Source organism: Hydra vulgaris, chromosome 02 (assembly GCF_038396675.1).
Source record: "Hydra vulgaris chromosome 02, alternate assembly HydraT2T_AEP".
NCBI classification, from domain to species: Eukaryota; Metazoa; Cnidaria; class Hydrozoa; order Anthoathecata; family Hydridae; genus Hydra; species Hydra vulgaris.
In genome coordinates, this window is record NC_088921.1 from 543,901 (window position 1) to 559,549 (window position 15,649).

At 27.7% G+C, this 15,649-nt stretch overlaps 2 protein-coding genes across 9 annotated transcripts in view; both read left to right on the top strand.

The window, feature by feature from the left end:
* The first annotated feature begins 5,515 nt into the window (after positions 1–5,515).
* LOC136076622 (uncharacterized) lies at positions 5,516–8,911 on the top strand. The gene is made up of 7 exons (XM_065789921.1): positions 5,516–6,064; positions 6,160–6,832; positions 6,981–7,181; positions 7,284–7,595; positions 7,749–7,921; positions 8,316–8,498; positions 8,701–8,911. Exons 2-5 carry the CDS (start codon positions 6,782–6,784, stop codon positions 7,917–7,919), a joined length of 735 nt encoding a protein of 244 aa, XP_065645993.1. The 5' UTR covers positions 5,516–6,064; positions 6,160–6,781; the 3' UTR covers positions 7,920–7,921; positions 8,316–8,498; positions 8,701–8,911.
* The window catches only part of LOC136076621 (uncharacterized), a 33,290-nt gene continuing 25,406 nt past the window's right edge, over positions 7,766–15,649 (top strand). For 5 of the 8 annotated variants that reach the window (XR_010636431.1, XM_065789918.1, XM_065789914.1 and 2 more), the window contains exons 1-2: positions 7,768–7,907; positions 11,726–11,858. Coding sequence is in view for 4 of the 8 variants with exons in the window: in XM_065789918.1 (XP_065645990.1) it covers positions 11,800–11,858 (59 nt within the window). In the remaining 4 variants the exon portion in view is untranslated. Of the gene's footprint in view, positions 7,908–11,725; positions 11,868–15,649 lie in introns of those variants that run through there. The other 3 variants (XM_065789917.1, XM_065789915.1, XM_065789916.1) reach the window with 3 other exon arrangements.

Genomic DNA, 15,649 nt, shown 5'->3' on the forward strand with positions numbered 1-15,649 from the left:
CCGTAAGGACGTCTTGGGGCACCTAAATATAGTTGAAAAAAAAAATCCAACTAATAGACTATTTAATTCTTTTCCCAGGCCAAAGTCAAGATGTTAAGTTAAGGTTATGAAAAAATAAGATTAACTTTAATCTTTTTTATTTGAATAAGTAAATGCTAATATATTTAATACCACTAAGGACTAATCTAAGATGTTCACTTAAAATTAGTTTTTATGCCTAAAAATAAATTAGTAAAAAACATAAATTGTTAAGATCATCATGCCCATGTCTCTCCTACATTGTTATTTTTTTTCTTTCCAAGATAATACATAAAAATAAGGATTTGATAAATGTTTAGTTGAAAAACATTTAGATATTATTTTAGAATAGATCTTTAAAATGGGTGAACCTGTATTCGAAATAATTCTGACAGCAACGTCTTTGTCTACTTAGAACAATTTTAATCTTAAATACATTGCAGAGCTGCACGAAGAGATATTAGCATAGTTTTAATCTATTTAAAAAATGTATTTTGTTTTATTTGTATCCAAGTTTATTTTTCTTAAACTATTCCGTTAGATTTAAAAACTCCTTGCTCACTATTTTATATACATTTGGGCAACCAAAGAGTTGAGTATACATAATTCGCTCTAATATTTTCGAGAAACAAAGGAGATTTGAAATTGGTCGTAAATGTACAGGATTTAAAAACAGGTATAACTCTCGAATTATAACTAATTTAACGTTTGTTTTTCAAGTATATCCTTTCTTAAAAAAGTTCAGAATATTTACGATGTATTCAGGTAGAAAATAGTAACCAACTCAGGTAAAAAAAAAATAATCGAGCTCAATCAATTACAATTTGCGGTTTATACTTATAAATAACAAAATCCTGAAAACTATTAACGACTAATTTATTTAATTAAATGTTAGTTTGATAATTTCCAATAATTAATAAATAATAAATAAATTTTAAGATTGCGCAGTATTGGTTATGAGGAGGATTGAAAGTTTTTTTCATTTTTTCTTTTTGTTTAAAAAAATGGATAAAACAACAAAAGAAAAAAAAAAAAAAAATCAGAAAAATGTCGCAAAGTAATTTCACAGTGCGCTAAGAGACCACGAGGTTTTAAATCGACTCAATATAATGACATTTTTTTTATTCAAGAGTAATTATCTTATTTGTCTTTATTATTAAATCAAATTAAGGTGCCCAATTCAATAAACTTTATAAAAAGTACATTAAAAGAAAGGCCACATAAAATACAACTTAGATGATATCAAACAACTTTATCACCTTTATTTTATTACACCGCTACCCCCAATACAAATGCTACGCTATAAACAACTACAAACGCTGCCTAATTGTCCTTTTTTTAAGTAAATAAATTTATTTAAAAAATTATTATTGTAAACGTCAACTTTTCTTGACCTCCCCTGTCAATAATTGTCAAAACGTTTCTGACCTCCTCCTCCCCTATTTTGTCGACAATATTAATGGACATCCCCAAATTAAAATATCATCGTAAATGAAGCTTTAAGTTTTATGTTTTTTAAAAGTAGATTTGAAAACAACTTTAAAAAAATATTTTTAACAATTTCTTTCCGCTAAACAATAAAAATAAAATATCAGGTCATCGTCTCTTTGAATCTGAGCAAATTATTAATGACATACAAACGACAACCTTAAAAAAAAATAAGGCATTGATAAATAAGTATATACTGAGTTACAAAAACCAGTACTAAATACACTTTGATAATTATTAAACCATGACTAAAACAAAATCTTATGCAGCAACAATCTCAACGTTCCAATGTGTTTGGTATTTTTTTCTTTTGTTTGAAATTTATTATTTACCAAATTTTTTTATTTTAAACGCATACATATTTTTTAATGATTATTTTTTTATATTGTACTTGTTTTTTTAATACTTAAATTGCAATGATTAAAAAGAAGATTTTGTTATTAAGATTTGTGCCCGTAAGAAATCGTTCCTATTTTATAAGAAATCGTTCCTGTTTCTAGAAAATAGTTCCTGAAGAAATAGTTCTAGTTTTTGAGAAATCGTTCCGATTTTTTAAATTGATAGTTAGTAGAGCCGTAATAGGAACGATTTTATTTCGGCAACAATATATACTTTGGTACCAAATATTTTAAATTTTACGCAAATAGCTAAGCAGGTTTAGCAATTTGTTCACAACTTACGTGAATAAATAGCAAAGCTTGAAAATATGATATTTGATTTTAGAAGATCATTAGTGTAGTTTTTATGTACTGGAACTATTTTAAAACGAATGTCTATTAATAATTTTGTTTTAAATTGATCAATGTTTATTTGGAAAAGTTAAATTTTAATAAAGGTATTAATTTATTCGAAATGAAAATGTAGGTTTATTTAATAGAGAATTTCCAACATGAAAAACTGTCAAAAATGATATTGCTAATTCTTTGAAATAATTATAACGTTTTTATGATCATAAAAGTTTCATATGCTACTTCTAAAAGAAAAACACTAGTTTGCATATCAATAAAATACAGGGGCGGACTGGGGCCTTGATAAGGGAAGGGAAAAATTCGAATAAGAAGGGCATAATTCAGAAGAAAGGGCTACTCGGGAAGAGCAATCGTTGTCAACTATCGTGCAGGACAAGGCAAGGGCCGGGGATTTTCCGTTTTTCCCAAGTGATCAGCCCGCCTATGATAAAAAAAACATGATGTTTTAATGAATGTTCGGAAATTCAAACCAATAGCTTAGTATCTTAATCTATATTTATAAAACAATAAAAAAAATTGTTACAAATAATTTAACTTTTTAGTTGAACTCCTAATGCTTAACATGTTTTTATGAGCTTTTAAAAAATGATGTTAATCAAAGAAAAGTAAATTCAGGAATTCAGTTCAAATAAAGGCCGTTTACTTTATGCTACTTTTGTAAATATAACTTCTTAATATTACAATTGCCATAATATATTACTGATGTACAATACTTTGCAAATGTTTATTCCATATATCACTATATATCACTAATGTACAATAACACATTATTTTGATGTAAATACAATTATTTAACGGATACAAAATCAAAGTTTTCAAAATGATAACATCGTGTAAAGATAGAGTAATTACGAAATAAAATGCTGGAGGATAGTTTTAAAAAAACTTATAAACAGCATATAAATATTAATTTAACTTTTGTCTTAACTATCAGTAATTGCAGTTAATATTACAATTTTAAAACAATGTCGCCAATTTGTTTGAACACCAAATCTCAATTAAGTTTCAGTCAAGTAAATAATAAACTGCTAAGGTTTTTAATTTTTTGGTTCATCAGTTTCTCAGCTAAGAAAATAAGCTCCATATGATGTAACTAGACAAGAATTCAGTATGATAAAAATGGTTGTATTCAACTTATGAAAATGCATACCTTAAATAAAGTGGTCTTTTTCTCAAAGCAGGCTGTGTGCTCTCATATCATTACTTATACTTCGTATTTTTTTACGTCAAACTAAAATTTAATCTTCGGGATTTGGGAAAGTTGACAATAAACAGCCACGATCTTTTTAAACAAATTTTTACATTAAAAGATCCTTTGTTTATCGTCATCATTAGTTGGGCAGAATTTGTGAAGATTTTTCAATTTAAAAAAAATCTCCTTCATTGCTAACAAAGTAAAAAAGGCTCTGGAGAAAAAAGTGAGGGCATGAGCCTTTATAGTGACCTTCTTAAAAATTTTAGTTTTTTAACGCGTTGTTAAAAAACTAAAATTTTTAGAAAAAAACTTAATTTTTTGAAAAAATAAATAATCAAGTCTCAGAATCTAACTTAAAAACGGAGTTCCAGACAATTAACGCCATCTGTGCGACCTCGTAATACTGTAAGCCCTGGGTTTACAGTTAAAGTTTATTTTTAAAAATGGGTATTGATCTTTCATCTACTATATTTATAAAAATGCGAAGAGGTATTTTAATACTATAAAAAAAACTACATATATTTAAAATACATAATTTCAGATTTGATTAAGAGATGCCTTGCAAGAAGAGCTGCCCTGTAAGAATCAAGCAGAGCTCAATAGTAACTAATTTCAGGTTTGAAAGTTAGATAAAAGAAAGAAACCATTTTTGCATAGTTATTTAATTTTATAAACGAAAAAATATATATGGTGGACATAAGGCTTGTCTAAATAGCATGCTTCAAAGTACTCAAAAACTAATTTTTCTTTTCTTTTAATATTCATTTTTATCCAAAGACTTTAGTAGTCTATAATTTTTTTTAATTATAAATTTTAATTTGGTAAAATACCTCAAAATATAAAATTAATTACATTAATTACGCAAAATAGATACATCTTCAACCTCACTTCGACAACACAACCAATTTTATAAATAGCCTTTTCTTTCCAATGGATATTTTTATATTTTAAAATAGTTGAACAAATGAAGATTAATAATTAAAAAATAATAGTTAGACTAACAAAGTCTTTTTTTTGATGAAAATTAAGATTGAAAAAAATCATTTTTTGCGTACTTTTGAATCATGATATTTAGACAAGCAATATGTCTACCATATATATTTTATCGTCTATTAGATCTTAATTAGGTAATATAAAATAATAAAAATAAATAACTATGCAAAATTGGTTCTGCTGTTTTAATTTCAAATTTAAAAATGTGTCTAACATTACTGGGTAAGTATTCTTAAGTCACTTTAAAAACTTTTGAAGTCCAATATTTAGAGAATGTATAAATATTTTTTGATAATTATTTCTGATTTGACTTTCTAGTATGAATAGCAAAAGCATAATAAATAAATAACAATAATATATAAATAATAATAATAAAAAAAAAAACAATAGTGAAGAGTTACTATTGAGCTCTAATGCTTACAGAAGGTAGCTTTTTATAAAAATTAAAATTATCTATGTTAAAAATATGTTTTTGTTTTTATAATATTTAAATAGTATATAAATTTTATAATATATAAAAAAACCCATAGTTATTTTTTAAAAATGGTAAATGAAAAGTCAATGCCAATTTTTGAAAATAAAATTTTACTGTAAATCCAGGTCTTTAGCCATATTAAAAATTAGTCATAAACAAAAAAAAAGATTAAAATGTTTCATTTCCAAAAAATTTAAATAAAGTAAAAAAACTACCCCACGGTCATACCATGAGGAACTCCGAAAGTTTATGTTGATATAGTTATTTCTGCTGTTTGATATTATACGCACTGCTCGATAAATGATCTCTAAACTAAAGCAAGTTAATATTTTCTACTACATACAGAAGGAGTTTTCTTTCTATTATTTAAATGTACCAATTTATGATTTTAAAAGCCTTCAAAAACTAATCAAAACTCCTATTTATTAGGAGTTAATTACTATTATAAACTTATTTTCAACTATATAGTTAATTATTTTTCATTATTTAAAAGTGTTATCTAGGCAATTCATGTTCAGATGATAAGTTAGAAAAACATGAAGGTGGGAGTTAGTTCCAAAGGGTTAAAATGCGCAGAAAAAACTAGACGAATAAAAGTTTTTAGACGAGTCAAACAAGAATGAATTTTAGCTAATGGAGTTAGGGATGATGGCTCCTTTGAGCTGCAACCATGATAGTATTTGTAAAAAAGAGAAAGAGATGCAACTTTATTACGATGGGAAAGAAGCTCAAGCTTAGTAGATAGAGCGGTTCCAACTACGTTTACAATGCGTTATTGGACCTTGTTTAGAAGAGAAAGAGCATCATCAGACACGGTGATTCAATACTTATGAAAGCTTGGGATTTTATTATGCGCATGCGTCTGTTACAAATACTCGGTTATCTAATTTTATATTTACGTGTTCAATTTGTATATTACCTTTCAACCTTGTTTCCTGTTTTTAAAGACAATATTTTAATGGTTGCTAATATTTTGACTCATAAAATGAAATTTTACATAAATGAGTTAGTTTAAGCATAAAATCAATGTGAAAAATATATCTAAACATCCACTTTATTTATTTAACTTTTAACTGGAATATTACCTAAACTAACACTTTACATAGATGCCAATTATGGACGAAGTAAAATTTTTATGATATTTGGGTTAGTTTTTAATAAAAATATTGTTAATCGTCTCTCAAAAAATTTTAGTTTCTATAACCGATCATTTTTTAATGAAATATATTTTCATCTTTTAGTCAAGAGGTTTTTATAAAATCTTCATTTTGATGAAGCCTGAAAAACATCAACAAAAATTATTGAGAGTATGCAAAATTTGTGGAAATTTGACTGGAAAAGACTCTATAAAAACCATCAGTAGGCGGAATAGAATTTATAATATTTTTAAAATAAATATTGTTGAAGATTGTTTAGATGTTCATCCAGCACAAATGTGTTTGAAATGCAATACAACTATGGTGAATATAGAAAACCGAGGTAATAAAACTTTCAATGCTATACCAAAAATTTGGTTAAAATGTCAAGCAAACGAGTGTAATTGTGTATTTGGTAAAGCTGGTCGAAAACCAAAGCCAAATGTAGGAAGACCAGAAACATTTAAAAGATGGACTCAAATAAACCTTAAGCTGTTTCTAAAATCCTTACCTTTACCTTTGAACCAAGATCAGTATTTTGAATTAAATCTTCAGCTTAATCCTCATTTAACATTATGTATTTGTAAAGTTGGTGAAAAAGTAATGCATCAACCAGTTATGATTAAAGATTGTCAGCATTCTTTTTGTAGCCGATACAAAAAAGAATTTGCTTGTTAAAGGTAAACTAGAAAATGAAGCAAAATGTCCTATATGTTCAACCTACATCATGGTTAATAGCCTTTGCAGTTCTGTGCATATGGAGTTACAGGAGCTATTGGTAAGTTTGCTCTGCTTTTATTACACTTATACAAAAAAACATTTCTTTTAGAAAGTAAATAAACCTTATCAAGAAAACTTAAGGACTTTAAAAACATTAAAAATTAATGAAAACCTTACTATACTGATAGCATTTCTGTTATGCATAGGTCAGCATTGCTGTCTTTTTTGTGACCAAAAAAGATACCCAACTAGCTCCAATATGTAGAGAGCATGTTGTTTCACAAAGGTCTTTAAACTCCTTAAACAATGACTTTCATCGTTTTCAAAGTAATGGAGGAAATTTGAAAAATGCTAAATTATTCAACAATGTGATTAATGAAACTTTATTTAATATTCCTCTAGACCAGGTAATATAATTTAGCACTTCTGTTTTTTAATCTTTTTAGTACTCTTTGTTGGTTCAATCGTGAGTTTAGTATTGGTAGTTGGTATCTTTGAAATTTTGTTAGGTTGCTGTACCTGCTTTACATATATCTTTGGGTACCTATTTAAAGTTTTTCAACATGTTCGAAGATGAATGCCACTTAATAGATATAAAGCTTGCTGGAGAACTTGCTTTAAAGAATAATATAATTGGTAAAGCTGATTTTGACAAATATGTTAACATGCATCTTCAATCCAATCTTGTAAAAAGTGTTATTGAAGACTGTGACAATAAAATTGCACTTCTACAAGACACAATTTCTCTAAAGGTTATATGTGAGCCAGATAAAACAGTAGAAATTAGGAACATATATACACCAAGAATAGTTAACGACAAGGTATTTATTATTATGAAACTATGTTTATTATATTACTATGTTTGCAAAAATGTTTAATCAAGTTTACAATGAAATTTTTGTTAAATAAAAATATTATTAAAAATTTATATATATATCCTTATATTTTAAAATTTTAAATATATATTTTTCTAGATAAAAGAATTAAGTTCATTAAATGAAGCAAACGTACTTGATAAAACTTCAGGTCCCTGCATTCAGCAACTTAATGAAGTGTTGAAGGCTAATAAAGTAGAAAGGCAGGCTTATCATGGAAAATGCTTTGTTGGAAACCATGTTCACATAATGCTTAAGGTTTTTATTTAATAGTATATATTATTTATATATTTATGTGTTTTTTTATTAGGAACAGTTGTTCTGAAAAGCAGCAATTGAAAAACCTGAGGTCACTGGGAAAAAATCTAATGTGGCTTTCGAATTGTTCATATAAAACCTTTAATTTTTTTCAATTTTTTTGTTTTGAACTACCCGATCTTTGCAAATTAGAGGGATTAAAGACCCCCCTGCTTATTACACCCACTACAATTAAGCAGAAAAGAGTAAATTGGTTGTTGCAAAAAAAAGTTAATGCTTGTTGACAAAAACAAAAATTATATTTGAATTGATCAAAAATCCATAGAAATCAGTTTAATCTCATGCAAAAGTGTTGTTTTTTTTTGTAAAATATTGAAAAATTATTTAATTTTATAAATATTTTTTTAGCCTCAGCCATTGTTAGATTTGTGCAATTCCATTCCATCTCAACTCTTGGTTTTATTGGCACCGATATTAATTTATTATCTGTTAAAGTGAGCCAGAATTTTAAGCAGTTATTTCATTATTCAAAATGTTATAAGCTCATGAACAGCTCGCAATCTTTTCAAAGGAATGATATTCAGGAATTAGGTAGGTTTTCTTTTTAAGCAGATTGGTGATTGAGTTTAACACATTTTTGAGCTAATTGAAAAGTAAATTTTGCAAACGAGCATGACTGTCTTGATTGCTTTTAGGTAGATATTTGATTAGTATATTTAAAGGAAGTTGTGTAAAAGATTTTCAATAATCAAATTATTTAATTTTAGACTTAGCAATCCGTACGCTTATGGAGTATTATCGGTTGACTTGGCCAAGTGCATCTGTAACTCCAAAGATGCAATTGCTTTGAATCCCATGTAATTCAATTTATTCAGAAATGGGGATTAGACATTGGCGTTTATGGGGAACAAGGCGGCGAAAGTTTACATTCCGAATTTAACAACCTTAATCGTTTGTTTTGGCATATGAAAGGCTGTAGTCGTTTGAAAAGCACGTTGAAAGAACATTATCTCATAAACCATCCGAAAGCTAAAGCTATGAAACCAGAAATAAAAAAAAGAAAAAAAAAATGCTTAGATCTTAAATTTTATTGTATACAAATTTGTATTGAAAATCCAATCTTTTAATAAAAAGGATTTCTAAGGAGTATATAATTCAGAAATGTATTATTATTTAAAAATAATAGTAATGGTTCCCTATTCTGCACCATTACCGAAAACTAAAAATAAATAATTGTACTTTGAGTTTTATAGTATGGAGTATATATTGATATAATTAATACTGCTGTTGAAAATTTCTTGGATTTATAATCAAATAGTTTATAAGGTAGCATTGTGCATAAGAAATGTATCATCAATAGAAACTACCGTAGAACCCCGTAAATTCGTACCCTGGATAAGTCGAACTTTTACTAAGTCAGATATTTAACTTCCTTTGAACATTCTATAAATATCGAGAGCTTCGTTTAAGGCCATCGCTAAGTCGGACTATTATCTATTATCGAACTTCATCTACTCCCCTTGAGAGTCCGACTTAACAAGGTTTGTACTTATATTTGTGTTTAAAAGTTATCGGAGGGACATTTTTTAGTTTTTTAATGAAAAATTACAATAGAAAAGTGTTGCATGAAGTTGAAGTATTTTTAAATAAATATTTTCTATGCATTACAAGATTAAATCTTGCATATTTATAGTTTAATTAGTACGTTACACAATTAAAAGTAGATTTTCTTGTTAATATCTTGAGTATCATAAATCTTATAAGTTGTTACTCAATAAAATATGACATTATCTATGTCTGCAAGTTAAGGCCAAACATTAGAAATTCCATAACTGTGGAATCTCTTATACATTTCGAAGTAAATGATTGCAAGTGTTATCTCATAAATTATAAATCCATGTATCTTTTAACATGTTTATAATTACTTAGTTAAAATTGAATGATATAACATTAGACTTTGTGCAAATTTAGGTTTTTATAGTGGTAAGAAATTTTTTCAGAACGCACAAAAAGTATAGAATATATACATAGCTTGCCGTAAAATCATTTTATTTTAGTTAAAAAAATGATTGGTTAAAACAGAACATACAGATTTTTTATGCTTTTTTTTACAGAATTTGAATCAATTAAACTTTTTGGCCAAAAAATTTTCAAACAAAAGATATTCTATAGGTTGTATGACAGATGTTTAGTTTTTAAACTTAAAAAACCTTTAATCTTGAACTGAGATATTTTCTTTGTTTACAAACATTCTCATTTATTTTTACGATTTAGGTTAAACACTTAAGGATATAAAATTCTAAAAATGTATTGTGTTTATTTATTCAAGTGAAATTTGTACCTCATTAATAACAAATAAAAAAACAAATTTTCATTATTTGCCGAAAAATCTAATCGCCATTTTTTTTCGTAACTTTATCAAACGTAACTTATGCGCATGCTCACAATAAAATAACAGGCTTAAATCGCCGTGCAGAAGAACCTGCCCAAATATGACAACGGTGAATATGAGATTTGTAGAGATAGAGAATGGAATGAGGAGAGAGAAAATGGCGAGCACGATAAAGCGAAGCTTTATCGTGCTAAATTTGCATCTGCTAAATTAGCCTCTGCTTAATTAGCCAATGCTAAGTTAGCAGATGCTAATTTAGCAATCGATTTTATGTATGGTTTTCTTTGAAAGTCAGTAGTAAACGAAAATCCAAGTAGACGTAAAGGAGAAAACTCAGTGAGAGGGTTGCCATTCATTAATATAGGAATGTCGACAGAACTGTGTTAGTTGTTTGCAGTAAATAACTTTTAAAGAGTTTTGTTGGAGTTAAAATTTACAAGCCACTGTAAGCTTAAATCTGTTACAGAAGTGAAATCAGATTTAAGATGGAATGCCTGTTATAAGCGATCGAAAAGAAAAGACTTTTTGTCAAGACAGGAGTATAAAGTTAAGTCATCAGAAAAATTTATTAGATTTATTAAGAGAATTTTATTAAGAGAACCGCAGATGATGCAAATCGGTGGTGATGCGAAGAGAACCGCAGATGATGCAAATCGGTGATGATGCAAATCGCAGATAATGCAAATCGATTTATTAAGAGAACCGCAGATGATGCAAATCGGTGCTTGACTTATTTTAGTAATAAAGTGGCCTAAGGTTTTTCTGAAATGACCCGTTCTTTTGTTTTATCTTTACACCACTTAAGCCGAGACGTGCTTTTTTTTATTGTAAAGAGTGTCTTACAAATATTAAATTATAAAAAACTAAAATTACTGTTACATTTAAAAACTCTATTCAAGTATAGTTAAGATTAGTTGTTTTATTGTTTATAAAATAAATTATAGAAAATTTAAAATAAATTGAAACCTTAAAAAAAATTCAATTTATTTACATCAAAAGTTCTCGTTGAATTTTTTTGATAGAAAAAGGGAAGAACATTTTTAGGCGATTGTTTATTAAAGTCAGAGTAATTAGGCTTCTTCATGCCAAGCCCATCAAATTAAACGGCTCATTGCCACAATTTAGTGGGATCTTTTCGAAATTTAAAGATTTTTTTGTAAAAATGGTTAATAATAAAAGGTTTTTTGAAATTTTGGGGCCCTAATGACAGATTTTGGGGGCCAGACCAATAGCCATAGCAACAAGTATTCCATAAATTAGAACCTCTTGTAACAATATAAGTTATTTTGAAAATAAAAAACTAAATTAGCTTAATATCGTTTTAGTTTTTATTTAAATATAATGATTCTATTTAAATAATTGCCTAATGAAACAAGAGAATTTTTTGTTTAGCTCTTTATTTTGAGTTATAAACTTATGTTTACAGAGAGAAAAACTTAGTTCGAAGCCACAAACTTCAAGGTGGTGGTAGTGTAATAATTTTCAAGGCAGTTGCCCCTCATGTTTAAACTGGGTGAGTCGTTCGTAAAGTTAACGAGGCATTACATAACAAGTACAGAGTAAGTCAGGTAAATTATTTTTACGGATTAAAAATTATTATTTAAAAAATAGATACTGCATAAATTATCTTAACAAAGTTTGGCACCAGACCAGTCTGGTAAATTAAAAAAAAAACACTTTTCAAGATGCTTTGTCAAACTTGTGTTTTTAATGCTTTTAATAACTTTTTTAGAATTAAAGGCTTATTTTCAAAAATAATAATATACAAAAATAACAAAAGAAAAAAGCCAGGTTTATTTTCACAAAATAAACTTTACTTAATAGAAATATAACCAGACTAAATTATATATAATAAAATATTCCGGGTTGCAATATTAAGTTGATTTTTAGGATTTGCAATAACTCATTCGAAAACTAAGAAAATTAAAAAAAAAAGGTAAAAATAAGAGCAACAACTTGCCATTTAAAACGAAACTACTTAAGTTTAAGCATTTTAAGTGTCTGTTTCTTAAGTACCTTCAACCATAGCATGAAGATGACAAACTGATGCTGATTGCGACTGTCGAGGTGGTAGATGAACTGCAATAATTAAAAAATAAAATCACATTATTCAAAATAATTTGTAATATTTCAATATATTAGTTGAAACACTTAAAGACTTTAAATAAACATTACATACCCTCTTCAATTGATGACCCAGACCAATAAAGACTTCTCAGCAACTTTTACCGAGAAAACATTGCAACTAATATTACCTTGTATAAAAAACAATGAGTACGGTTTCAAGAAATTTTCTGCAGCATCAATCAAAATTTTTTTTTTAAACTAACGTTCAGTTAGTAGCTAAATAAGAGTTATAAACGAGTCATGGCATGTAATAACATTAAAATCCATCGCATTGTTCTAAAAAATATGAACATAAAAATAACTAAATAATAATAATATAATGCAATAATAGCTAAAATAAACATAAATTAATTATACTGCAACATTTGAAACAAAAACTATTTTTTTATTTTCAAAAAAACACAAAAAAGAAAGACACTTTATGTGTTTTTTTTTTGGGCGCCCATATCAGGCCAAGGTTATCAAAACAGGTCCATGTATGTTTAAAATTTATAATCTAATTAATAATAATACAAATAAAAGTATTAGTAATACAAATAAAATTTTGTGTTGAAATAGGAATATAAAAAACACCCTAAAATCTTTATTAAATGGTCTCTAGTCATGAAAAAAACTTTGCAGTTGTTCTTTAAAACAGTGAAAAAAATTTTGCAAGCATAATATGATTGCCAAACTTTAAATTATAACAATCAGAACAGCAATATCTCTATTTTACAATCAAGTTAATTTATATACAATCACATGGCCTTGACCTTGCTATTGTTGGGCTTATTAACAACACTGGTAGAAGTTATGTTGCCTGCAAGAGAATAGCTTACAAAAAATTATCAACATAAAGTAACCCATGAATCAGGTGGATTTAAAACACAAGTGTAATATATCTTAACCAGCACAAATGAGTTATTTGCTATATAAAGTTGTTGGCCATGAAGCAGGAGAGATCTATGTGAGTAAGTAGAGAATTTAAAAATTAAAAGAAGATGAAGTGCATAAACATTTTGAAAGGAAATTTAAAGCAAAATAAAGAAATCTGAACATAAAGTCATCAACAACACAAAGAATCGTGGTAGTTCAATGAATACTTGGTTAAAATTGTAGCAAAAATCAACAAATTTTATAAAATGCTGTAAGAGTCTGTGAATGCAGAAGACAGGTTCTTGCATTGTAAGTCTGAGTGCAAGGCAAAAAAAGATGTATACAAAGTTCAATCAAACAAACAGAAGGTATGAGGTAAGATGCTAGATGAATAAAATGAACAAAGAATATAGAGTTGTGAAGCAAATAGTTACAAAAAATATAGATTTTGTTAAAGGGTGTATTAAAGGGCTAGATAGAAAAATATTTACAAATGAAGTTTAGGTAAAAACGAGTTGGATGGCTCATTTTGAAAAATTGCTAAATGAAGAGTTTGAAATGATCAAGGAAGGTGAATAAGATTGGAGGACCAGCAGATAACAAGTAGTGAAGAAAAATGAAGGATGCTCAAAAAGCTCAGTTAGACAAGGCTGATAATCCTTCCAGTGTATTGAGGTAGGTTTTGAAAGCTTCAGGGATGCGGATGTTCATTATGTTTTAGATCTTTGCAATGAAATTGTTCAAATATAAAATTCGGAATGATTAGAAGCATAAAATCAAGCCATGGCTGTTCTAATTATTATATTTTAAAGGTTGGCAATCATACCATGCTTGCAAAACTTTTTCACTGTTGTAAAGAACAATTGCAAAAAAGATGTTGGATGAAAAAAAAGAAAAGTTGGATGGTAAAGATTTGTAAATGTAGGGTGGTTTATATCAAGGAATAAACCTGCTTGACCAAGTGATAAAGGTTTTAGAAAGAACTATTGCAAAAACATATAACAACATAAGAAGCAGTGTATGTACAGAAGCGTGCCAAAGTTTAGAAACACTTTTTTCAGTTTTTATGGCATAATTTTTCACAAACTTTCTTAAATAAGTTGGAATTTTTACTAAATGTGCTTTTATTATTTCAATTTAAAATACAAACCACAAAAGTTGTAAATTGAAAGGTTAATTAACTTTTAATTGTTTTTTGAAAAAGCTTCCTTGCAAAAGTTAAGAAGCAGTATCATACCCTGCAAATAAATCATGTTTTTGTAAACAAAAGCAAAATTTAAGTTCAAAATATTTGTGAAATTTAATAACTTAATTACTTTAAGATATTTCAAAGGCATTGAAGTATAATTAATTGCCAAAATATTGGTAAAACTTTATAACTCAATTACTTAGCAATATTTTAAAAGCATCAGAAAAGCTAAAGAAGTTTCAAAGGAAATAAAGGAATTAATTATAAAAGCCGTAGGAAATAAAATGACTTACACGCAGATTTCTGAACTTTACAATGTTTCTAAACCAGATATAAGTCACACTATGAAAAGATTTTGTCTGCGCAAAACTATTGAAAGCAAACCTTGCTCTGGAAGACCTTAAGTTACAACTGAAAAGTCTGATAGATTATCAGTAAGGTATTCCAAAAATAATCCTCACAAGTCTGCTGTCTAACTTAACGCATCAGTTTCATGGCACAAACTTTGGCGTCAATACAACTAAACGCCAATTACGACAAAATAATCTCTATGACTGTTGCCCAGTTAAGAAATGGCAAATACCTGCAAGAAATTTAAAAACAAGAATAAAATTTGCAAAAGATCATATTAGTTGGTCTGTTAATGACTGGTCAAAAGTCTTTTTATTTGATGAATCAAAGTTTATGCTATAAAGTAGTGACGGAATTAAGTATGTTGGGGGCCCAGTAGGAGACAGATTAATCCAAAATATCAGTTACCCACTGTTAATCATGGAGGAGGAAATGTTATGGTTTGGGTATGTTTAATCGTGACAATGTGGGTCCCATTCATTCACTTAGAAGGTTTTATGGACCAGAGAGTTTATTTAGACATCATAAAGAAAGTTATGCTGCCACATGCAAAGCATAAAATGACTTGCAAATAGATCTTACAACAAGATAATGATCCAAAGCATTTAGCCAAATCTGTTAAAGAATAATTTAAATCACAAAAAATCAAAGATCTTAAATGGCCTTTACAGAGCCCAGATCTCAATCCTATTAAGCATCTTTGGGAGTACATCAACTGGCAATTAGTTGGTAAAAAAATAACTAACAAAGACCATTTATTAGCATTTATTAAAAAAAGTTTGGTATAATATTCCTCAGGATGTACTCATTAAATAAGTAGATTCAATG